At 43.3% G+C, this 25665-nt stretch overlaps 2 protein-coding genes across 2 annotated transcripts in view; one reads left to right on the top strand and one right to left on the bottom strand.

Annotated features, from left to right (window-relative positions):
* Nucleotides 1-15613: 15613 nt before the first annotated feature.
* Nucleotides 15614-16920, bottom strand: LOC148540525 (uncharacterized). Its single transcript, XM_088444171.1, has 2 exons — nt 16504-16920; nt 15614-15664 (listed from the first exon to the last, which is right to left on the bottom strand). The coding sequence occupies exon 1, from the start codon at nt 16918-16920 to the stop codon at nt 16552-16554; it is 369 nt and encodes a 122-aa protein (XP_088300297.1). The 3' UTR covers nt 15614-15664; nt 16504-16551.
* A 7835-nt stretch (nt 16921-24755) lies between these two features.
* TSPAN3 (tetraspanin 3) overlaps nt 24756-25665 on the top strand; it is a 28855-nt gene continuing 27945 nt past the window's right edge. The window contains exon 1 of the mRNA XM_088446855.1: nt 24756-24893. Within this exon, the coding sequence (XP_088302981.1) occupies nt 24831-24893 (63 nt within the window). The 5' untranslated portion in view covers nt 24756-24830. The remainder of the gene's footprint in view (nt 24894-25665) is intronic.

A 25665-nucleotide genomic window follows, 5' to 3' on the forward strand; every position in this document is an offset into this window, starting at 1 on the left:
CGGCCACCCTTTGCTGGCTGGCGCTCTACGCTGCTGCGTAGTTCGTGTAACGGGTCGGCCGGCCATGATGGTAGGTATATGTCACGATCAGGGCTTTGTGTGCTCAGGCGCTATGGCGGGGTCCCGCTGGTGGAGGTGCGGGCATTTGGAGATCTGCGCTGCATGCCAGGGGGTTCCGGAGCATACTGTCCTGATTGCTTGTGGTGAGTCTGGGTCAGGTCTGGCAGTGCTGCAGCGTGACATGGGGGCTGCCATCTTGGATTTCATCATGTGACATATTCCAGTTAATCCAGGCAGAGCATTACGGGAGTCCTAGCAACCAATCCTGCAGTTCCTCTGGGTATTTAAGGGCTGATCTGCAGTCCTTTCTTTGCCAGTGCAACGCTATTCCCAGCTCTTGCTGGGTGCTAGTTCTCTGTGCTCCTTGCTGTGTTTCCACTCCAGTTTGCCGTTATGACTCTGCTTGCTTCAGGTTCCAGTTATCATCGTTTAACCTCTGTGTGCAGCTGCGCTTCTCCAGGCTTACGCTCCCAGTTGGGATCCCTGCTAAGGTCCACGACATCAGTGTCCCCTCCGACTATCCAGTTACCCATAGTCGGTGCCCACGTGCCTTCCTGGGTACACGGCCGTCTGAGTCACTCACTATCTAACAGGCCACTCATGAGCAGTACTCCTCTCAAGACAGCGTCCTTCCAATTCCAGAAGTCTGTTCAGAAATCTGCTCCAGATTCCACTCCGGGTCCAAGTCCACAACCATCCGTGACAGTATAGTAGTGATGGCAGTGCGAAAAATACTGTATAATTGTGAAGGCTTAGCATGAGTTCTGGTGCCAATCAAGCTGAGAACAAATCTGTTTGCTGTCAATAGATAAAGCTGCCAAAAGACACAGTATTCCTATGTAGTATTCCTATGTAGGGCACGGACTGATCAGAATTCCAATGTAACAGAAAGTTACAATAAAGTCCTCTAGGGATTAAACAATTAAAACATAACTTTTATTTGTAAACTCCTTAAAGTTCATAATAACCTGCAAAATATTAGGGCAAAAGTGCTAAAGTGCTAAAGTAAGTACTAAAATAGCTGCTATCTCTCAGAAACAACTGTATGTAGTATAATGTTCCATCAAGATAAGTCCCTATGAAAGAGCAGTTAATACATAATCATAGGCGTATTTATAATGGGTGCTGGGAGTGTGGTGCACACGGGCACATGGGTCCAGGGGAACCCCGCAGCACACACCCTGCACCCAAAATAAATTTACTTTGCTCTGGCAAGCAGGTCTCGGCGTTGCATAGTGAAAGCAAAGACTCTGGCACTGTTAGAGCCTTTGCTCTCTTGTACGTATGCACAATCTACACGAATATTACTTGGCAGATGGGGCATAGGAGGAGGAGGGGCTGCTTGCTGAAGCAAAGTAAGATGCGGGGCTGGGGGGGGCGCTGCTGCTCAGAGGAACAGGCCCACCACTGCTCAGAGTAGGGGGCCTGCAGCACACAGGCCCCCTCAGGAGTTAATACGCCCCTGTATATTGTGATATAGTATTATTATTTCTTAAGGCTGTACAGAACTCCACAAATAGGCTAAAACATGCCTATTATGTTCTGTCACGGGGACTGATTCAGATGTGGGCGCAATGCCGATATTTACGCAGTTGAGTGATTATCGGCTGATTGCACGAGTCACGGTCGCAATGCGCACGTTCCAAGATACCTTAGCGATATTGCTAGCCGTAAGGAATTCTTTGCAAAGTGACATTCAGCGACCATTTGGGACGGTTAAGGGGAGTGGCGGCAAAAATGCAAGAGTGTCGTGACTGTTTTCTGGGCGTGTATCTGCCTACATCTGCTATCCAGTACACAGAAAATATGGCGCCAACGTCTCAGTTCCCTTGGCCATTCTACGTGACCATTAAGTTATTCAGATGGACGATTATCGAAGGATCTGCGACCGCCACTGCATGTGTGTATGCACATGCTTGGAACGTGAAGCCGCCGGTGGGCATCTCAATACATTTCCAAGCGGCTACAACAGTACCATGTTTTCACACAGCGGATGCATACGGGATAGCAGCTGCAATTGTTGTAGCATCCACATCTGAATCAGGCCCAATGTGCTGTTATCCAAATATTAAAGCTCTGCTTGCATTGGGCTCATGAATATCCCCATAGATAAGTAGTCTGTCTCTTCATTACATGGGTACACTTGTTGCAATTCAATATGTTATCTTGTGGCTACTGCTTCAGTGCAAAGAACTTCTGCCAATATTACATTCCGCAACAAATATTCCAAATATGGGATCACAAGTTACAGAATTAACCGTGATATTTATTCATTCTGAAGTACAATCTTTCCACGTGATTTGATCCTCCAATTAACAGAGATTAGTGTCCTTATTGAAGTTTATTATACCCATATGATGTAAATCACTGCTATTTCTAAACACAGCCACAAATCTGTAAAGATTATGAATGCTCAGTATGCAATGTGAATGATATTATACTATCCTAATCATGAGCCTGCACTGAATATCAATAGGATCAGTATGAGGATTGAGTCCTTGTCGTTTATGAGATCCCTGCACAAAGAGAACGTTTATGCCTTAGGTGACCTACTCGTGATAACTGTTGATATATTGGGCACTTGCTGTTAATTAACACAGTTATGGTAATAAACAAGTAAAACTTCAATAAGGAGCTTTAATATTTGAATAACAGCACATTGACAAAATATAAGAGGCTTATTTTAGCCTTATTTGTGGAGTTCGGAACATTCTTAGGAAATAAAGGAGAGCATTGAGCTTACAGTATAACAATACTATATCATTATATATTAACTGCTTTTTGTTTTGAAGATTGTGGCTTATCTTTATGGAACATTATACTACATAGATATTTATGGGCCTGATTCAGCTGATTGCAGATTACCGATTATTGCATATGCAGAACAGGTCCTGCGAAATAACAGGCAGGCCCCCATATGCCTCTGCCTAATTGACTGCCTGCTAGAGACGATCTGCATATCGCCCGTTTTCCAGGAGTGGCAAGGCTGGGATCAATGTCCATGAATGCAAATTTCCTGGCCTCGCAGGCTGACAGGACCCGGCCAGGCTACGGCAGCCTGACCAAAGGGGCAAACATTGCGAACGGTGACTTCAGGCTGCAATATTGTCAGACGCCTTCTGCTGCATTTGCATTTTTGCAGGACGGAATTGCAAAGACACTTGTGTCCAGCTTTGCAATGCCATCCTCTACTGAATAAGGCCCTATGAGCTATTTTATTCACTTTAGCACTTATTCACTTTTGTACATTTCACCTAATATTTAGTTCGTTATTATCAATTTTTATGAGCTTACAGTAAAAGTTATGTTTTAATATTTTAATTACTAGAGAACTTTATTGTGACTTTTTATTATATTGGTATTTTGATAAGTCCGTGAGTGCCCTACATAGGAATACTGTGTATTTTGGCACCATTATGTTCAATTGTATTCCTTGGTGCACCTCCCCTTATGTATGAAGTAGCTATTACTGTGATGAGATATGGGGATAGGACTATCTAACTGCATTCAGGATCTGTGCAGGTGTGTGTTGCTTTTTGTGTGCTGTCAATAGATAACATTCGATTGTAGATTTGAAGAGGTTGCCTTAAGAACTGTAGTTCATGGCCATTCCTTCTTTAAGGTGCCATCTTGTCTCAGGTGACGTCATACTATGGGTGGCAGAGATGAGGTTCTCATAGTCCTGGTCCCAACATACCTCTTGCCTCCTTCCCTATCACTGCGGGCATAGGCCACTCATTGAACCAGTAAGCTCAGCAACTTAACACAGTATATGGCAGTATGTGGCCAATGATGACAAAGCAACTTCAGTAACTAGCTGGTAACGAAGATAAAGATATTGACATGAAAAAGGATACTTAGTGGCAAATGTCAGCTATATACATAAAACTCTAGCTCTAACCATTTGTGTTATGGAACACAATTGTGTTCCATAACACAAAAGTGAGCAGTCTTAGTCAGTGCCTATATTTACTGTATTACCTGCAGACTTATTTAAATACCATTCTTATATTGTGGCACGTTCAAGTGGGCAGTAGCATTCTGGGCATAGACACTGTGGAAATCAGGAAGCCTGTAAATACAACATGAATATTACTAGCCAAATGATTTGGTTACCTATGAGTCTGATTCAGAGATGTACACTAATGTATTCACAGCTGAGATCTCATACGCAGCTGCTGTGTGAAAATACGCAAATGCTGTAGCCGCCTGGAAATGTATTGAGTCGCCCACTGCGGCTTTTCAGATCCAAGCAAGTGCACATATGCAGCATCCGCCGCAGATCATTCGATAATCAGCCATCTGATTAGCGCTATAGTCACGCAGAATGGCCGCATGGACTGAGACGTCGGAACCACTTTATCTGCGTACAGGATCGAGGACGCAGACTACGTCACACCCCGAAAAAAGGTCTAGGCCTTTTTAACGCGACTCCCGTTACCTCCCCCAAAGTGGTCCCTGATTGTCAATCACTTTGAGACGTAATTCTCACTGCAAGTGGCATTGCAAAGGTACCTTGGCAAGTGCGCAGTGCGACCTTGATGCATGCACAGTTGATCGATAATCGCTAACTGCATAAATATTGAAGCAATTTACATCTCTGAATCAGGCCCTACGTAAATATCCATTCACTTGACCTCCATATGTGTTCTTACACTAATATCTTGAAAACTCAGATTCTAAATTAATGTTTGGTGGAAAGTTACCAACCAGTCCTTACTTGCCCTAGTTTTATCATATCACCTGTAACAATATATACAGATAGAAGACAATTTACCTCAGTAGTATCAGTAGTGTCAGTCAGAACAGTCAGCAACTTAACCTCTATAGAATCCTCCTTTTGATGATCACCTAATACATGCTCACACAGAATGAATTGGTAATGTATTGATAATGCTTGTTGGAAGGCCCGCTGAGAGAAGTGGCATACAGCTGGTGGAATACAGTATTCAGGAATACAAGATTCCATGCGGGCAATTCAAATGTTTTTGCGCACTCCCTGCTGGACATCTATATGAATAGGCGCCTGACGGAGCAATTCAATTGTTTCTCCATTCGGGCGCCGATTAGTATTTACAGCGGCTACAAGCACAGGGTTTAGCCACACAATGTGGCTAAAACCGTCTAAAGAAGTGGTTTGGGCACGATTTGGGTGCCCAAATCCCCATTAGGGTGCCCAAAAAAACAGACCTAGCACACATTTCTTCTCACACCTGAGGTGGCTGCGAGAAGAAATGTGTCCCCCTGCAGCTTTAGGTGTCTGAACAAAGAAACAATTGAATTGATCCGTCAGGGCGCCTATTCGTATACAATCTCTCAGCAAGGGGTATCTAAAACAATTGAATCGCCCTCTATGAATTGGTTCTTACATGCTGAGCAGCAAAGTAATTCAAACCACCTAAAACTGATAAACATTTCATGCAAATACTTTTTCTTAGCCTGAACCCAAATTATGTCTTTGAATGAGCTTCATGGAATGTCATGCAGTAACATGAACTTGAACAAATTCAATATAGTATTACAGACTTGCAGGAAATAAGCCATAAAATATGAATAGTAGTTATTCTATTAGTTGATAATGTACAGTACTTTTGGTCCATACTGTGGGTCTGTATCCCCTGAAGTAAAATGCATATATATCTGCACATTTCAGTGGCAAACGCAGGATTTTTAAGGGGGGGTTTCCATTATATATATATACATATATATATATAGCCATACAATAAAAAAGCCGCACTCCCAGACCGATAATAAATCAAAAAAAGACTGTGCTTTACTTGTGCAGCATTTCGAAGGGGGGAACCCCGAAACGTTGCACAAGTAAAGCACGGTCTTTCTTTGATTTATTATCGGTCTGGGGGTGCTGCTTTTTTCTTGGATGGCTATTAGTAGGGGTTAAATATATATTATATATAAAAATATATATATATATACTGTACTGTACACACAAGCTTGCATGCATTCACACATGGCAAACATACACACATAGCAAACATACACACAGCATACATACTGTACACACAGCATACATATATTCATTCACACATAGCAAACATACACACGGCATACATACATTCATTCACACACACATAGCAAACATACACACAGCATACATACATTCATTCACACACACATAGCAAACATACACACAGCATACATACATTCATTCACACATAGCATACATACACACAGCATACACACATTCATTCACACACACATAGCAAACATACACACAGCATACATACATTCATTCATTCATTCATTCACACATAGCATACATACACATAGCATACATACACACACACATGGCAAACATACACACAGCATACATACATACATACATACATACATTCATTCACACATAGCATACATACACACAGAATATACACACACACATACAGCATATAGTACTTACACATAAACCCAGGGCTGAGGAGGAGGAGCTCACCGCCGCGGCTACTCTAGCAGATAGTATGCTGCACATGCGGCTCAGCTCCCTCGGCCCTCGCCCATCCGTATCTTCTGTATCCAGTGCAGAGAGCTCTTCCTATCAGAGCTCTCTGCCTGAGGAGCTGCTGCACATGTGCGGCAGCTCCAATCGCGGCCGCGGGTGGCCCGCTGACTCTGACTCCGTCTTTAAAAAAAAAAATGATTCGTCTGGGGGGGTTTCTGTGTGCTCGGAAACCCCCCCTGCGTGCGCTACAGCATTTTGACTTATATAATTGTGACTGTTTAAAAAAACAAAATGTGCAATTAGCACAAACCTGTAAAGTCCTGTAAAGTAGGATGGAGTCCCACACATTAGTAAGCTTTGCTGGAATAAAGAAAAAAGATGGGTTCTGCTGCCAAGAAATCCTGATGAATAAGCTTCTGTAACACACTGTGACCTCTTTATTTGCATCTGCTGGAACAAATGCAGAGAGGAATCACCAACAGATCTGCAGCGGGTCAGTAATGAATGATGGGCCCCACAAGGAATAAAACGATTAAACACATATACAGTATCCTGTATTTACATGAAATTGAGAGATTTTAATAACGATATTTGTAAATCACTTTTTGTTTAATGAGACACCCCCAGTATCAGAGCTTCTTTGATAAAACCTTACTGACTGGTAGTGTCCACCTTATTGAGCACAATACTCACATTACTGCAGTGGTACTGTCTGTTATTACAGGGCTGACTGAATAATTAAAGGCACATTAATCCTACAGGTAAAGTATTCACATGTGGAATATTGTAAAGAAATATATTTTTATAAAAAAAATAACAAAAGAACTTCAAGACATTGTGTGAAAGTGACATTTGTTATTTTGTGGGTGTTTTTCCAGGTAATTCTTTCTCCTACATGTGTGTATCAAACATTCCCTCCATCACCTCTATATGATCCATTCCTCTTCTCATTTGTAAGGAGAAGTATTTTAGTTTCTTATCAGACCTGGCAGTAGCCATTAACTAAAGAAAAATAAAAGGTTCTGTACAGTTACTTTTGCCTATGTGTTTATAAATCATTCATAGCAAAGTAAAAGAAAAGTAAACTAAGAAAAACATTCAATACCAGACTGTGGGCCTGATTCTGAGTAGTACGGTGTTTCAATGGTCAAGCATGTTTCCGATGTCCCCTCTTTCCAATGATGTGCCCACATAAAAGCTAATGTCTTGTGATCAGTACATGCTCTATAATGTCCATAATTACACCTGTATATGTGGGGTCTACCACATATGAAAGAGGGGAGTACTTTAGTAACTATTGTCTGGTGATCACCAGACAATATCACCCAGCAATACGAAAAAAAAAAGTTTTCCATAGATGGGGGAAGGGAACATTGTGCCCTATCTCCCCCAAACTGGACCACACACATGTGTCTCCTTAGTAGTTATTGTCTGTTGATCACCAGCCAATAACTAAAACAATACACAAGTAATACATTTTTTCACAGATAGGGGATCTAAAGGCCGTATCTGCCCCATCTTGGGACAATGTTGTACTCCGCATGCGCCCCGATTGGTACTGCTCGGACAAGCAGGATGAATTTGGACACAGGAAGTGTGTATTTTGGTGTGTTTTCCTGGGAGGTAACACGGGGTGATGGGGACAGTGGCTACAACCGCTCACACAGGACGCCATACTCAGATGGAGAAACTACACCTGCCATAGAGCTGGTGCAAGTTTCAATGGTATGAAGTATGTTAATCCAATGATTAACGTACATTTCTGGACCCGTTCCCCTCCCCATGGCCTCTGCAGCAAGTGTATGGGAGGTCAGTTGAATGCACAGCATGATGAGCAGATATGCCTGCAGATATATCTGCCATCGGCTATGCAGCACAACCAACATGATATGTCTGAGAACGACATCGTTCACAGACATATCGCTGGCACACACGATATATTGGCCGATCAATTGATCAGTTAATATATCTGCTAGTGTGTACCCAGCATAACTCTCTCTATTTAGATTACCACCTGGTGGTGAAAGTTTCAATCAGTATTACACTGTTGTATTTTCTCCATATGTTTATATTTTATATCTACTGAGATTACTACCAGAGGAATATTTAATACATCGTAAAAGATTACATTGTGGAAACTAGAAGATCTATCTCCAGCAATAATGACAGTTTAAGAAGGGAAGCAGTCGGGAAGCTGACAAACGGAATCCCGACCGCCGGCTTCCTGCTTGTCTAATCCCGGCAAGGATTAAATGACAGGCATCGAAATCCCGACGGATAGTGGCGCTGATATTTTGATTATATTACATATATGAACTAGAGTATGGGTAAGAGTAAAATTAAATGTTTAATACATATAATTAATAAAAAACGTTATAACTGTTTCTAGTTAGATATAACAGTAAATTTTAGACATTTAATAGCATGTGATCTCACCCACAACTTCAAGTCCGTAATAGCCAGTTCATGTAGAGCCCTTACAGAGTAACAAAGGAAATGCCAATAGTGTGTGGAGACTATCTGCTGGATAGTGGTCCCGGTTGCCACTAGAGGGATGTCCCTTTTAGATGAATTGTTCAAATTATTGGGTCCTCAAATATGCGGTATCCAAGGGTAGCAAAGGACTGGACCCGGTTGCCGCTAGTTGAATGTCCCTTTTAGATGAATTGTTCAAATTATTGGGTCCTCAAATATGCGGTATCCAAGGGTAGCAAAGGACTGGACCCGGTTGCCGCTAGAGGAATGTCCCTTTTAGATGAATTGTTCAAATTATTGGGTCCTCAAATATGCTGTATCCAAGGGTAGCAAAGGACTGGCTATGGCCAGTAATATATGTCTCCTTTAATGGCTGAATCCTTATGGTCCAAAGGGCTACTTGCAGGCAAAGAAATAATGCACAATTTCAATTAAAAAAAAAATTAAGATAGTGTCACTGGCGCAGTCTGTATAAAGAGGTCTATAAGGTATCCACCTTCCTCTTGCAGTGTATCTTCACCACTGCTTCATTCCAAAATCTGAAGACCTATAATGGATAGAACTCACCACAGGCACTCAAATACCATTCACTGAACGGTTTCTTTAACACCTCCTTTTCTTTATACAAATCACACTCCTTAAGGGTCTATGGTGATTTGTATAAAGAAAAGGAGGTGTTAAAGAAACCGTTCAGTGAATGGTATTTGAGTGCCTGCGGCGAGTTCTATCCATTATAGGTCTTCAGATTTTGGAATGAAGCAGTGGTGAAGATACACTGCAAGAGGAAGGTGGATACCTTATAGACCTCTTTATACAGACTGCGCCAGTGACACTATCTTAATTTTTTTTTTAATTGAAATTGTGTATTCAGGTTGTTTTGGGTAAACCAGAGATAGGACACAGCAGCAGTCTGTGGTCGCGAGTTATTACTTTCTTTTTTTGGAATAAAGAAATAATCCAATTGGAAATGTCCATGCTGGAATAAGGATGGTGGGGGTGATGATCCAAACATACTGACGCGTTTCACTGCATCAAGGTGCAGCTTTATCAAAGGTATCTGCTAAGTGTCTGGACTAATGCTTTAATACCCCTCTAATGGGGTTGTTAATTAGCACCTGGTTTCAATTAAAATGTACCATACATAAAAACCATTAATAGTTTCTAATATATACACATATAAACCATAAGTATATAAATACATACATATGTAATTGAGAGGCAGATCTATTATTCAAAGAAGAAGACAATTAATAGATATTATATAAAAGCCATTAGCGAGACTTCCGGTTTCCTGGTGCTCGGTCACATGATGTAAACAAAGAAGAACTATTTATAAACAATCCCTGCTTGGGTACCAATCGCGGCTACCTACTTCGATATTCTCCCAAGGGAAGCTAAAGGGAAACTATTATATCCAATTTACCTTATTACTTAGATCGATGTGTCTCTTTTAACCGCGATCGGCAGTATTCACTGATCCGATCACGTGTCCCCAACTCACATTGGAATCGGGACTGATGTATAACGTGTAGTCATGTGATCCGGAGATGGGCGTGGATATTGCTCCGATCACGTGCTTGTGGTCACATGATCGGAATAGGTCCACACCCCGCGGTCACATGACCCAAAATACTCCTATCCAATTAAAGACACAATTCCAGGGATTCTGGGATTTGTAGTAAGTGCATATTATCTACAATTAATCTCCCCATAATAGTAAGGAAGATATAAATAAATAGATAAAATAAGAACAAAGGAATGAAGGGAGAACATTGCAACAATAATTACATATATAGCTAACATTCAGTATCAAAAATACCTATATGAAGATATACATATATTAGGTCCAGAATGAAGCTATTATCCTGGACCTAAAGGATTATAGTGAATGCACTATTATGCCAATCAGCATCATAATCCAGTTGTTCTGTGTAATAATGCACTCAAAAAAGAGAAAAAAAGAGAAAAAAGGAGAGGGACAAAAGTATTTCTCTAATGTAACTAAAAATCATATAGTGTTTAAAACTAAAAACACTAATCTAACTAATAATATCTAGCATATTAAGATGCTTTAATAATTCTATTTTTATTTTGAGATAATGTAAGGGCATGGGTCCTAAAAAAGAAAAATTATATATATATGTCTGTACAGGAGAGAGGATACATATTTAGTGTCCATAATTATATATAAGAAGAAGGGATATCATATCTATATTACTAAAAGATCCTATATAAAGAGATACTATATGTGAAATCTCTCTTAGGTGACTTAATTAATGATAGAGTTCAATTCTATTGCCTCATTCAGGCCATCTGGATGTATACAGTTCATTCTGAACATCTAGAATACTTCCTGTTTGCATAATATTTTGAAGCGATCTCCACTTCGTTTTGTAGCTGGAATATGTTCTAAACCCACTAATTTTAAACATTTTGGATCTCCATTATGGTGATCCAAAAAATGCTTAGATACACTGTGTGTTACTAATTTTTTTTAAATATTTCTACGGTGCTCAAGAAATCTGCATTTTAGCATCCTTGTAGTTCTTCCAATATATCTAAGATCACAATCACAGCTTAGCATGTAAATAACATAGGTGCTATTACAATTAATGAAACTCTTTATTTCATAAGAATCTTCTGTTTTGGTCTTAATCCGTAGGGTTCTATTAACGGCATAGTTACATGTAATGCACCTACTGCTTCCACACTTATAAAATCCTTTCGGTTTAGATTGAAACCAAGGAGTTTGTTGGAGCTTTACTGGTTGTGGATCAATAGATGATTTTAGGAAGCTTGGTGCTAATAAGGTCTTGAGGGACCTATTTTTGCGAAAGATGAACACAGGCTTGGGTGGAATAAGATCACACAATAGGCGGTCTTGTTTAAAAATTTTATAGTTTTTTTGTATTATATTTTTGACTTTAAGATATTGATTGTTAAAGGTGGAAATAAAAGTAACTTCCCTACTTAGATCTGTTTCTTCTACTTCTTCCTTCTTCTTTATCTTATTTTGTGTTAGAAGATTCTCTCTGTTTATATTTTTTACTTCATTCCAAGCTTTGTTAACCACTGTTTCTGGATATCCACGTTGGTGGAAAGAATTGATCATACCCTCTGCTTGTTTTTCAAAAGATTCAATGGTAGAGCAGTTCGTTGCAAACGAAGTAATTGACCTTTAGGAATGTTTCTTTTCCAAGGGGGGTAGTGAGCACTATTAAAATGTAGATAGGCATCTCTACCCACTTCTTTGGAAAAATTAGAGGTACTAATTCTGTTGTTATGGATCTCTAGGGTCAGGTCCAGGAAGGAAATCCGGTTAGTGTCATAGCAATGGGTGAACTGAAGATTAAAAGAATTAGTGTTCAAAAAAGTGACGAATTGATGTGCTGAAAGTGAATCCCCATCCCAAATGAAAAAAAAAAGATCATCTATGTATCAGCCATAGAGGACCAGGTGTGTGCCGAATCCGCCACCCCACACAAAAGGGACATTCCTCTAGCGGCAACCGGGACCAGTCCGTTGCTACCCTTGGATACCGCATATTAGAGGACCCAATAATTTGAACAACTCATCTAAAAGGGACATCCCTCTAGCGGCAACCGGTACCACTATCCAGCACTATTGGCATTTCCTTTGTTACTCTGTAAGGGCTCTACATGAACTGGCTATTACGGACTTGAAGTTGTGGGTGACATCACATGCTATTAAATGTCTAAAATGTACTGTTATATCCAACTAGAAACAGTTATGTTTTTTATTAATTATATGTATTAAACATTTAATTTTACTCTATACCATACTCTATTTCATATATGTAATATAATCAAAATATCAGCGCCACTATCCTTTGTTTTATTTTTATGTGTATTAGGGAGTGACGATCCCTTAATATAGCGGCTGCTAGATAAAACAGCTCATCTCAGCGCTTGTGTATACCCATTTGGGTATTTTCTTTTCTTGTATCGAAATCCCGACACCTGTCATTTTACCTACTCCGGGAGCCTGACATCCGACTCACCGATCGAAGGTAAGCCGGGTGCAGGGATGCTGGGCGCGGACAGCCGCGGGGGGGGGGGGGAGGTTTAGGTTAGGAGGCTCCCGGGGGGGTCTTAGGGTTAGGCACCCCCCAGGAGGTTAGGGTTAGGCTAGGGGATGGGGGGTTAGGCACCCTCGGGGGGAGGTTAGGCACCCCCCCCTGGGAGACTTAGGTTTAGGCAGCAGGGAAGGGGGGTTAGGTTTTAGCACTTAGAGGGGAATTAGGGTTAGGCACCGGGGGGAGGTTAAGGTTAGGCACCCTTAAGGGAGGGTTAGGAGGAGGGTTAGTTTATACTTACCTTAGTGCAGTCGGGCTGCCGCTGTCGGGTCAATCATACCGATCCTGTTTGGGACTATTCTTATGCTGGCCATACACTAGTACAACCAGCATAAGATAAGATTCATCTTCCGTCTTCCCTTGAACTCCCGGATCTCCTTGGCAGTCCCTGCCGTACGTTTTGGTGCTTACTTCACACACGATTTACATACGATCTGTTGTACGATTACTCTTCCCTATACGACGGATAATGATACATTTGGTCATGTGCCTCACATAAAAACATGCAATAATGCGATAGATTGACCTTAAATTTAAATAGAGGGCTGGGCTTCACTGGGGAGGGGTATAAAAACGCCTGCCATTTTAGCTCTGTGCACTTCTGTTTGCTCTGTGATTAGTGAGGCTTGGTTTTTTGTCCTGCTGAACCCTCCACATTGCTAGCTACTGTGCATTGCTTTGTCTTGCCTGGCTTTACAAAGTTATTTATCCTGCTCTATTTCCTGTGCTCTATCCTGCTTTTTTTGGTGATGGATCCCTGCCGTTATAGAGCTCTGCTGTCCTATGCTGTGGTCAAGCTGAGTGAAGAGAGAGAGAGGGCCCAGCATAGGAGGAGGATGAGGTCCTGTTGGACCAAGGATTGGCTGCTGGAGAGGGAGAGTCGATCCTACATGCCCCTGCTGACGGAGATGAGGGAGAACAATCCAGACAACTACCGAAACTTCCTGCGGATGGATAACACCACTTTCCAGGAATTGTGTGTCTGGTGACCCCCTATATCTGGAAGCAGGACACCAAGTTTCGGATGGCCATCACGGCCAAGGAGAGGCTCGTGGCTACGTTGAGGTACCTGACTAAGGGATGCTCCTTTGAGTATGGAAAATTTGGGACCCGCATCTCGGCTCAAGCTTTGGGACGCATTATCCCTGAGACATGCATGGCTATCGTCAAGGTGCTCCAGTTCCATTATTGTAAGGTAAGGTAAAACTCACATAAGACTTTTTGTATAGCCAAACCAGAGAAATGTTTTATTTCAACTTTCATTAGTTTATTAAATATAAAAGAAGCAATAAAAATTTTGTTGGGGGTGTTTTTGTGGCCAACATGTCCTATAAAATCTTTAAAACATACATACTTATTTTAAATCTAATGTACACTATATATATACATTTTTAAAGTGCTAAAAGTCTCTTCAAGTTACCTAATCCCTGATAAGTGTGGTGCGGTGTGAGCGATGATGTTTGGGCCCAGATATCAGGGGTACAAACACATGCTGAAAGTGCAAAGTCAGTGGGCCTGGTCCCATTGATCTGACCTTCCAGCATGTGTTCATTAGCCGCCTGAGAGTCTGTGACACAAACACCATGCTGCATACAGCACCATACTTATCAGGGAATGTGAAACTGTGCCAAACTATGCCAACATGGCACTTTTTGGGTACTAAACAAGTGTACAAAATGGGTGGGGAACCACATCACAATTATGCAAAAAGCATCCTTGTCTTCCTCAGTTTTGTGTAATATTGTAAAAAAAATTGGGTGGAGAGGGTGGAGAACTGGATTGGTAGGAGGAGGTTGATGCTGTAAGATTTTGGAAGGAGGGGGTGGGTGGGGGTCCAGGGGGGTAGGAGGAGGTGGGTTGTGGAGGATGTTGGTAGGTGGAGGTGTGTGGGGGATGAGGTTGGTACGAGGAGTTGGATGGGGGAGGAGTTTGGAAGGAGGAGGTGGGTGGTGGAGCAGGATGGTAGCAGGAGGTGGGGGTGGAGGAGGTTGGTAGGAGGAGGTGGCTGAGGGATTTGTTTGGAAGGAGGAGGTGGGTGGGGAGCAGGATGGTAGGAGGTGGGTGGGGGAGGATGTTGGTAGGTGGAGGTGGGTGGGGATGAGGTTGGTACAAGTAGTTGGATGGATGATTTTGGAAGGTGGAGGTGGGTGGGGAAGCAGGAGGGTAGGGTGGGTAGTTGGCATTGGTGGATGGTATGGCTGGTTTGAGTAGTAGGTGGGTGTTGACGTAGTGACTGTAGGGGGGTCTGGAATTACTGGCGGGGTAATAATGGTAGTGTCTGATGACAGTAGAGAGTGTCTTGCTTTGAAGATGATTTCGGAGGTCAGTCTTTCAAATTGTATTCTCTGATCTTGGACCATTCCTCTCAACGCTGCACTGACATAGGCAGCAAAGTGGTCATATTCATCTGGCGGCTTCAATAAGGCCTGTCTGGCCTGGCATAGTAAAGGGTATTCTTGCTGTTGTATATTTTTGGTTTTACGCCTTTGTTTTATTGGAATTTGGGGGGGGTGGTTTGTAGACGCCACACTATCTTCTCCACTGTGGAAAAGGTCTGGGGTGCTGGGGATGTCTGAAGTCTGTAAACAGAGAAAATGTAATCAAATGTCATATTTTAATACGTTTTCACTTTCTTTCACAGTTCTCTACAAGCACGGAAGAGTGGCTAGCTATTGGGGATGAGTTTGAGAAGGCCATTGGCAGTTCCCTAACTGCGGAGGAGCTATTGATGGCAAGCACATTAGGATTAACCCACCGGCCAACAGTGGGTCCTACTACCCCTACTATAAGGGGTACTTCAGCGTTGTTCTCATGGCCCTGGTGAGCGCAAACTACGAGTTCCTGTTTGTAGATGTGGGGAAGAACGGACGTGCTTCTGACGGTGGGTCCTTTTAAAAGATGGATTTCTACCACTGGCTCACCATAAACATCCTTCATTTGCTGTCCAGAGAGGCTACAAAACACGGCCTCAATTACGTTTTTGTTGCTGACGAGGCTTTAGCCCTTCATGAGAATGTGATGAAGCCATTACCACAGAGGGCCTTGAATCATGAGAAGTGGGTGTTCAATTACCGGCTATCTCGGGCAAGGCGTATTGTTGAGAACGCCTTTGGGATCTTGAGCAACAGATTCCGGATTTAACATACCCCAATAAATTTAAAAGTGGAGAAGATTGACTGCTGTATCCTGCACATCTTCCTGCGCAAGAAAGCCACCCAGCAAAGGTTATTGGGGTCAATTGTCTAAGACCTAGACCATCCGGAAGAGGTTGCTCAGTTCTCCTCAGTGGCAGTACCCATGGTCATGGAAACCGGGACTTCTATGGCCAAAAAGGTCAGAGAAGAATATATGGCCTATTTTAATGGTAATGGTGCAGTGGCGTGGCAGGAGGAGTTTATATAAACATGTGGTTACTTACCAAAGATGACTCAACCGATTCCCCAACATCATCTTCATGCAGGCTGCCCTACTCTGTCTCAGCCATCACCTGCACAGAAGCTCTAACGGGATCCTGCTGCACCAGGAACATGAGGAGGTCATAATACCAGAGAGTGGGTTTAAAAACCCTGTCAGTCACAGCACCCGAACGTTTTGAATTCTCCACCTTCTTGTACTGTTTGATGAAGGCTGTATACAGATTCTGTATTTTTTTGCAAACCCAATTCACAGATGCATCATCGTGGAATGGCTTACTATACTCTGCCAACTCGGCCAACGCCAGGTTACGTTTCTGTTTGTTGCTGTACATTTTGGACTTGGTCCGCCAAAGACAATCATGTGGCCTGTACAGCTCAATAAACCCACTAGTAAATTCAAGTTCCCGGTCCAGAGACATTCCTACGAGAAAAAGAAAATAATGGATGAAAATAATATTTTATAGACTATAATGGTCATATTCATCTGGTGGTTTAAATTCTTGCCATCCCCAACAGTCGGGGTGGCCATTGAACTGTTATATTGTGCCCCCCCAAATAACGGGGGCTTAACTGCGCATACACGCGGCATCCATTCAGTGCAGGGAGAAAGCTGGGGGAAGCCCAGCTAGTGACGGAGAGCTGGGGGAAGCCACCAGCCTGACTTACACCGGAGGTGTGCCATTCAGACACCCCCCAAATAATGTCATTTAGGGGACATGGCCTTTGGTAACTAGGCCACGACCCTATAGGCATCACCAAACTTTTGTATGGTGAGTGCAATTTCCATTTCGCTTCGCATAATCCATTTGCCATCTCAGAATGGCAAATGGATTCTTGTTAGGGCAGAAGAGCAGTGAAAACGGCTGTCTCCCTGCCTTCTCCCCGATCTCTCAGCCCCCTTCTGTGCTAGCAGCCAATCAGAGGAGCCCAGAACATATGCATATGCTGGATCACCTCCTGCTGACTACTGGCTGCCCCAGTGCCCCCACGCTCTGCGCCTACACCCGCTGACCACCGCGGCTATAGTAAAGTGACCCAGCATATGCATATGCCGGTTCACCTCCGTCCAGCCTGACCATTGCCCACGCGCCCCTCCCTGTTCCTACCCTTGCACCGCTAAGGTGAACCAGCATATGCCAGATCACCTCCTCCTTACTGCCCAGTGCCCATGCACTCTGCCCCTATCTACACACCCCCACTGCGAAGATGACCACCCTCTGCACAGATGACAACAGCGCATGCGTGAAGCTTGGAAAGAATTAAAAAAAAATCAAAAATGAAAAAGACCCATCCACCGAACCTGCATATACTGTATTGCATCACAGAACAGGTAAGGGTACATGAATTGCTACTTATCAAAGCTATAGATTGCATTGAACTGATGCGATCTATAGTGATAAGTAACAATTATTTACCAAAGATCTTCATGAACAGACCCCATAATCTATTATTTGAGTCATTCACAGATAAGGATTTGAACAGTATGTTGCATTGTACTTGGCGGAGCCCCACTTATCTCTGTAGCCTTTCTGATTTGATCAGAGTGACTTATCACTTTTCAGTGTGTTCCAATACAATGGCACGTTGTGTGCACATTTCTATGCCTTGAGATAGTCAGACTCATTGTTAAAATGAAAGCAACTTTTGTAACTATCGGTTTATGAGTTTTTCAAAAGCGGTAAGGAATATTGCTGGGTCTGATTCAGAGTTGTAGGCAAACCTGATGGTTTACATACAACTTTGGTGGTTGCCGATCGGCACATGCACGGCCTTACATAAAATGGGGGCATGTCGGACCCGTTTTCTGGCCAAGCCGAGGCCAGTGTCTGCGTCTTCTGATACAGCTTCACTGGCCCCGGGAGCGTGAATTTCACACCCGTCCTGAGCAACCTGAGGGTTACTCAGATGTTCATGCAGTGATTCGATGGTAGCGTATCACAAAACCTGGCAGGAGGCGTCTATTTACACCAGACGCCTCCTATTGCATTAGCATAAAATTGCATCCAATGACGCAGTGACAATGAAAATAACGTACAACTCTGAATAATAGGGCCTGCCTTATTGTAAAGTGGTCTATAAGCTTGCACAATAGTGTGAAGAGGGGAGGGAATGGTGACTATTCTGTTAAATTATATCAAAGTAATTGTGCGCTTATACATGGCAGACATGCATCACAGCATTAAATCTTACAAGGAACAACAAAATTCTAAAATGTCCTTAAAGCATAATATCAGTTATTTCAATCACTTATGTTTTGACTGTGTCTTCTCATAATGAAAGCTGAGTACAGGAAGATAGTGTTAGTGTAATAGGTGTAGGCTTTCATTTGTAATCAGATAGGATTGGAATGAATGAAATGGGCTCTAAGCTGCTTCAAATTAAACAATCAGCAAATGCTGAGAACACACCAAATCCATTACTCTACATCACAATTCACAAATAATGGAAATGTACTTCTTACCCCATATATCAAAGTTTTAATCTATTATTTGAGTGATTCATAGATAAGGATTTGAACAGTATGTTGCATTGTACTTGGTGGAGCCTCACTTATCTCTGTAGTCTTTCTTATTTGATCAGAGTGACTTATTATCACTTTTCAGTGTGTTCCAATACAATGGCAGGTTTGTATGCCTTGAGATAGACTCAGTATTAAAATTAAAGCAACTTTTGTAACTATTTTTTTAATAGTTTTTCAAAAGCTGCAAGGAATATTCCTAACTAAGGGTCCTTCCGTTTACATACATGCCACTTGTATGAGGCAAGGAAGCCATAGACAAGCAGATTTAATCAGGGGCGTCAGTTTATTCCAGACACCCGAAGGCAAGTTATAATTTGGTGCCCCCAACCCCTTTAAAAAAAAAAAAGGGAAAATAAATCTGGCGCATATCTATCGATCTATTTATCTATCTACACAGAGACGCTAATATAGAATATGTGAATTTGTTTCTATTAGGCCTATTTACTAATGTAAAATTGCAGGGTATCCCCCCAAAAACACCCTTTTCAGGTATATACAGCTATGTGTTAGTGACAGATAAGATTGTGACCTCTATAGTGCAAGTAGCATGAGGCTGAGTCTTACTGATGGAGGCAAAAGCCATCTGCTGTGGGGTGGGGAGCCCTCCTGAGACCCCTGATGGAGGGGAAAACCAACTGATGTGGGTGGGGATCCCTCCTGATTCCCCAGATAGAGGAGTAAACCAACTGATGTGGGGGCTTTGAGGACTGAGTTTGAGTCAGGATACTGTAAGACTGCTACTATGGTGGAACTACGAATCACAAAATGTCCAGTCTATTGCAGACTGCTTCACATGCCGGGAAGTTGCTCCACCAAAGAGCTGCTTCCAGACTCAGTCACTGGTGCCCCAGGCCACTGCCTCCCATGCCCTCTTACCTGCAGCTCCGTCTGGTGAATCCTTGTTGACATTCAGCTTCTGGAAGATCTGCAGCCGTGCTTATGCTCGGGCTGCTAGCAGGGACAAGTGGGACAAGGAGTTGGGGGTGAGGGGGGGCGCCAGAATCACACTGGCATGAGAAGCTGCTGAGGAGCAGCAACATCAATGAGCAGGGACAGGCTATAGACAGAAGCGGCATCTGATGGTCTGACATGGCCCCGCCACTAGAATATGGTTATAGTAGCTTCTCAGGTGCCGGGAAGAGCTGCCATGTATTGGGCGGCCGTGATGGTACACTCCGGGTACATATTTACAGCCCTAAGCAGAGTGAATATATTGTGGGCAATGGAGAAGGTGCTGGCGCCCAGTGGAAGGCGACTCCATTATCTCCAATAGTTCTGACCCTGAACTGAATGCATTAATATCACTAACAATCTCTATTGGTTTACTGAAGCAGTTCTGGCACAGTAATGGTATAATAGTACTGGGTGGCGCAGTGCTTGCATAATCAATAGGGACAATCTTGGGAGAGGGTAGTATTGGTATTAACAATGAAAATCAATGCTGGGTGCACAGTTCTAGCAAAACTCAGTAATACTGGGGGACACAGTGCTGGTGTTTTTATTGGGCGTAGTTCTGGAGAAGATAATGGTGGTACAGGTAACAGGAGCCATGTTGAAAAAAAGTACTGGTATAATTAATGGAAAAATACTGAGCACAGTGTTTTAGAATCACAGAGGTGGAGGGGGATCCAATCAATTTAAGCAGTTCTGGTACAATCACTATGGACATGGTAGTATACTAAATATGGGAGGGTGTTGTAATTTTCATAATGTTGACATGAGAATTTCAACATGACCATGTCAACATTGATTAAATATTGACATGATTAGAATAATGACAAACTATCCTGGTGGTCTAGTGGGGAGTTGATGGGTACGACGACTTCAGCAATGTCTTCTAGGTCCAGCGGTCACCTCATGATGACTTTGGGCGGATCCAGGAGCGCTTCCAGCGATGAGTACCACTAACCCTAACCTCCCCTACCGCAACCTAACCCTCCCCATAGTGCCTAACCCATACTTGCCAACTCTCCCTGATTGTCAGGGAGACTCCCTGAAATAGTAGCAATCTCCTTGACTCGCTGAAGAGTCTAGCAATCTCCCTGATTGCACCTTACCCCCATTATGTAGCTGTTATATATAAAAAAAACACAGAGATATATATACATTCAAATGGGATCGTTAGTATTATTTCCCTGCATTGGTTATAATAAAGCACAATGATACCTATGGTTACATGTATTTTCTGAAAAATATCAGTGTGTTTTCCTAAACAACTAGATCTTACTAACTGCTTTGGGGCTCATTTGGATGTAAATCAATTTTATGACACGTCTCTCAGACGTGGGCACTGTGTGGGTACAGATTGCTGTTGCTTGTCTGTCAGACATGGATGGGGGGGGCGCAGGCCAGTAAGGTAGGCAAAGCCTTGCATTCTGTGTAGGGAGTAACAATGCCCCATGTTTGGTCACGCCCCCTTCAGGCCCACGAGATGTCTCAACATATGTGTATGTATGTCAACATGAATAGCTGAATGCAAGTCTTCATTATTATATATTGCATTATTATTATTATTATGAATAACAGCAAAATGATGTTTTGCAGATGTGTGTCTATAAGCATGACATGTAAGCTTGTCTGTACTATACATTTCTGTTTTTATGCTGGTCTCTGTGTGTGCATGTCTGTACATCTATCTCATGCAACTGTAAATGTGTCTATTCTGTGAGGATGAAGATCACTTTCTCAACATAGAAAAAAATTGCCACCTTGTGGTGGCAGCTGCTAAATTCAAATATAATTCAATTATGACAATACTTAGGTGTGAATTCTAAACAAAATAAATGTTCAAGAATAATTATGTTAGTTACAAACAAAAAATACCTTGCAATAATAAAATTAAATAGAAATAAGGGTCAAAGACAGAGGACCTCATTCTGAGTCTCTTGCAAGCGGCCACTCGCTCGCATCCAGCGTATGCAAAGTTTTCAAAGTGACGCCATGGGAAGCGATCGCTTGCCAAGGCATAAGCACACCCACTTTGGCTGTGCGAGCGATCGCTCTGTGTATGCTGACACCCATTAGCCTATGTTGAGACGCCCACTTGCACACGTCATCTCCAGGAAGTGTATTAAAACACTGGTACATCGAGCACCATCGGTAGCGATCGCAGCGCTTGTGGTTGCCTACCCTGCCACAAGCACTGTGAGGACTTCAGTGTAAAAAACAAGCATGTGACGTGTACTAACGCTGCCTGTTAGTTATGCAAGCCTTAAAAACGGCGTTGAAACACGCAGGCACGCCTGCATTCGCACCTCCACTCCCCCGTTATTAGTGTCCTGCCCCTGTTACCACCCACAAACGGCCTCTCTTGTCACTCATTTCACTGGGCTGTCTTTGCTGGGCGAGCGGGCTGCGCTCGCAAAGAGTAGTTCGCGCACGCGCAGAACGAAGCGTGCGCATGCGTGTTCACAAACCATCGGGCCGCTTGCGAGCGCACAGCGCTTGCGAGAGACTCTGAATGAGATCCAGATTCCATTAAGGTTATAACATCACTAACTTCATATTGCATTTTTGTAAGTCGGCAATCCTGTCATTCACACTTCGTTGGCTCAAACAAAGAAGCATCTCCCTCCAAACACGCCAACACGTCTAAAGCTGGGTAGACACTATAAATTGTAATGCACAATATATCGTTCTGACACAGATTGGAACGATATATCTTATACATCGTATTATGTGTATGCTTGATCCGTCGTTCCCGATGGTTGTTTATTGCATTGACCCAATGAACAGTGCGGTGTAGTTACATACAGCGTGTAACGAACCATCGCACACCAGAGCGTGCAATGTGTGCAGGGTCGCACCATTGTATGGTGTGAACCCAGCTAAAGACTAAGGACCTCATTCAGACCCGCTCGCAAGCGCTGAGCGCTCGCAAGTGGGTCAATGTTTAGGCCCTGCGCACGTGCAGCGCCCGCACTGCGCATGCCCCGGAGCGAGAGAGAAATTCTCTCGCTCCAGAGCTCACTACAAAAGGGGCGGCTGTCGATGTTGATCGACAGCTTGCCCCGTTTTGTAGGCGTGGCGGGGGGGTGGTTTCACCAACGGAGGCCTGCCGTTTTGTGGGCGGCCGCACTGACATCAGCAGTGATGTCAGTGAGGAGCTTCCTGCTCGATCAGAGCAGGAAGCTACCTGGGGCTTGCGGTTGCCGAGACCCAACTTTAGGGTCGTGTCGCAAGCCCAGATGGTCGCGATGGTCTTGACCATCGCGACCATCAACCTGGTCGGTCGCTAAAGCTGTGGGTGGTAACCCACAGCTTAGCTAGTGACCAGGAGGCCGCACCTCAAAACCCAAGCGGCCGCCCACATTCAGAGCAACCGCTCGCATTTTGCGAGCGCCTCTGAATGAGGGCCTAAGTTTTTCCAGTTACTGTATCAACCTGAATTTTTATCTTGAAGAATTTAACCCCAAACTTCACAGATCTCTTGACACCAGGAAACAAGGAGTCCAATTTCCCCACCTGTGTATCAGCAACGTGCACAGACAGGAAATACAGAGTTGGAAATCAGAGACCCTGTGATTTGAAAGAACCTGGCATATCCACAATCACCAAAAGCATATCCAGAACAAATAGTGAGAACTCACATGGGGGAGGTGGGGAGGGTCTGTGTTATCTGCTACCTACCAGAAAGTGTGGTCTGTGTGGCATAGTGCCCACCAGGGATTGGGGTCATAGGCTGTCTGACAAATTTTAGCCAGTTCCAAGCCAACAGCACTGGCCCACAAGCCTATCCTTAAAAAGTGGATTTAGGGGCTGATTTATCAAAGGGCATGTATATTAATGGGGTTATTGGATGCACAAAAGTGACCTGTTCCGATTGGGAGTTCATGTGAACCCCCTGAAATTTGTGAGGCTCTTGGAAGTTCTTGGACAGTCAGCAAGTATGAGTTTGTGAAGCTTAAAATGCATATATTGGCTCTGCATCTTCAAACTTGTGTGAATCTGACAAGACCACTTGCGATTGTAAAAGTGGGACAAGGAAGGGTGTTTTAATGTGGGCCAGGTACAGTAGAGGTATTTTTGCGCAATTGCTATTTAATTCCAATTTGTAGGTCCACCTAGAGACCAGATGCCACTTTGTATATTTTTTCATTGTAAACTTTGTTTTGTCTTGTTTGTGTTTTTACCTGCCATGGTCCTACTATAAATATATAATATTACATTTTACATTTTATACAACAGTAGGTTGAGTGCCCCAAAAAAGAGAGCAGACATTATATCCAGTATGTGTCCAACATCAGGCCCACTGACAGCAATAACATACGTGGCATGGAATGAACACTAGAAAATGATGTATACCTTTTTACGTTCCCATCTCTATATGGTTTAAAAAAAAAAGTCTCTCATGAAATATAATTATTTTTATTCTCCCATTAATTAGTATTATTTACAAAATACTAACAATGGCTGCGTCTACCTGTACCTCCCCGTAGGAGTCAGACTTGTGGGCATTTTTCAGGTATATAAGAAGGGAAAGCGGAGGGGGTTGAGCACCACTAATAATTTTCAAAAGTTGGTTCCTATGCCTGTATGCAACACATAAGGAATAATGATTCTGTAAAAAAAATAATATTTAGAAAATGAAACAGTGAATAAGACCATTTACATGACTGTATGGTCGTGCCTGTATTTCCATTTTCTCCGCCCCTAATCAAAGATGGCTTCCAGGAATCAGAAGGTGGGCGGAAGAGGTGTCACGTTGCCGTGTTGCGTACGCTGTGGGAGGGGCTAGTTGCCTGGGAAGCCCGTGATGATCCGGGAGCTGCGTCACACAGCGGGGATCGCCATATTGCGAGCGGAGAGATGGGGCAGTGCGGGGTGATCTCGTCCAAGACTGTGCTCGTCTTCCTCAACCTCATCTTCTGGGTGAGCGCGGGCGGGTGGGGGCGACATGGATGCGGGCACCCGCTGCTGCCGCCGGGTAATGTTATTATGTCATGTGATGTTGTCAGTCACCAATAGCGCTGCTTGTGTGCGCTGTATGGGGGCAGGCATCAGGGGGATATGGGCTGTGCTGGGCATCGCGTTATGCTGGGGGGGGATAATGCAGAGAGTACACCGGCCCCATCTGCAGCTGTTGCTGTGCCCTAGCAGTGTTGTGATGTCGTTACTGTGTGGCTATTATGTGCTGCCCCTGTTCGCCTCTCTCTCTAGCCTAGTGCCTTTGTGCTGTGTGTGCATCACTGATGGAAATTCCAGACGTCCTGGCTGGATCAGTTTCCCCCGGTGATGGGCACAGTGACACCTTATCTCCTTCCTTTCTTTCCTGGGGCCCAGAGGCGACACATTGGTGAAGCTGCTGTAATAAACTGTTGCTGTTGCTTTGGAAGGTTCAGATCATTAGTAATAGTACATATTATTATTACTATGTCCCATTTCAGTACAACGCAGGCCACAGTTTGCTTTCCTCTGTGTAAGCTTGTTACAATTTAAGAAATGTCTCAAACTTTTTCTCTAAAGGGGGGAAAAGTCTTAAGATGAGATGAATTGGAACTATTTTGGCAAGTATATAGAATGGTGCTTGTATGCAGGACTGTCAGTGAATGTGCTGCTTTGTTACTCTAGCTTCAGTGTGTGATCAGATAGGGCAGGGTGATATGGGCGCTAAGCTGATTTAAATGAACTAACCAGGTGATGT

Source organism: Taudactylus pleione, unplaced genomic scaffold (assembly GCF_031769625.1).
Source record: "Taudactylus pleione unplaced genomic scaffold, aTauple2 ptg000019l, whole genome shotgun sequence".
Lineage (NCBI taxonomy): Eukaryota > Metazoa > Chordata > Amphibia > Anura > Myobatrachidae > Taudactylus > Taudactylus pleione.

Coding starts and splice junctions, on each gene's coding strand:
- LOC148540525 (XM_088444171.1), bottom strand. CDS start 16,920: ATGTCTCTGGACCGGGAACTTGAATTTACTAGTGGGTTTATTGAGCTG.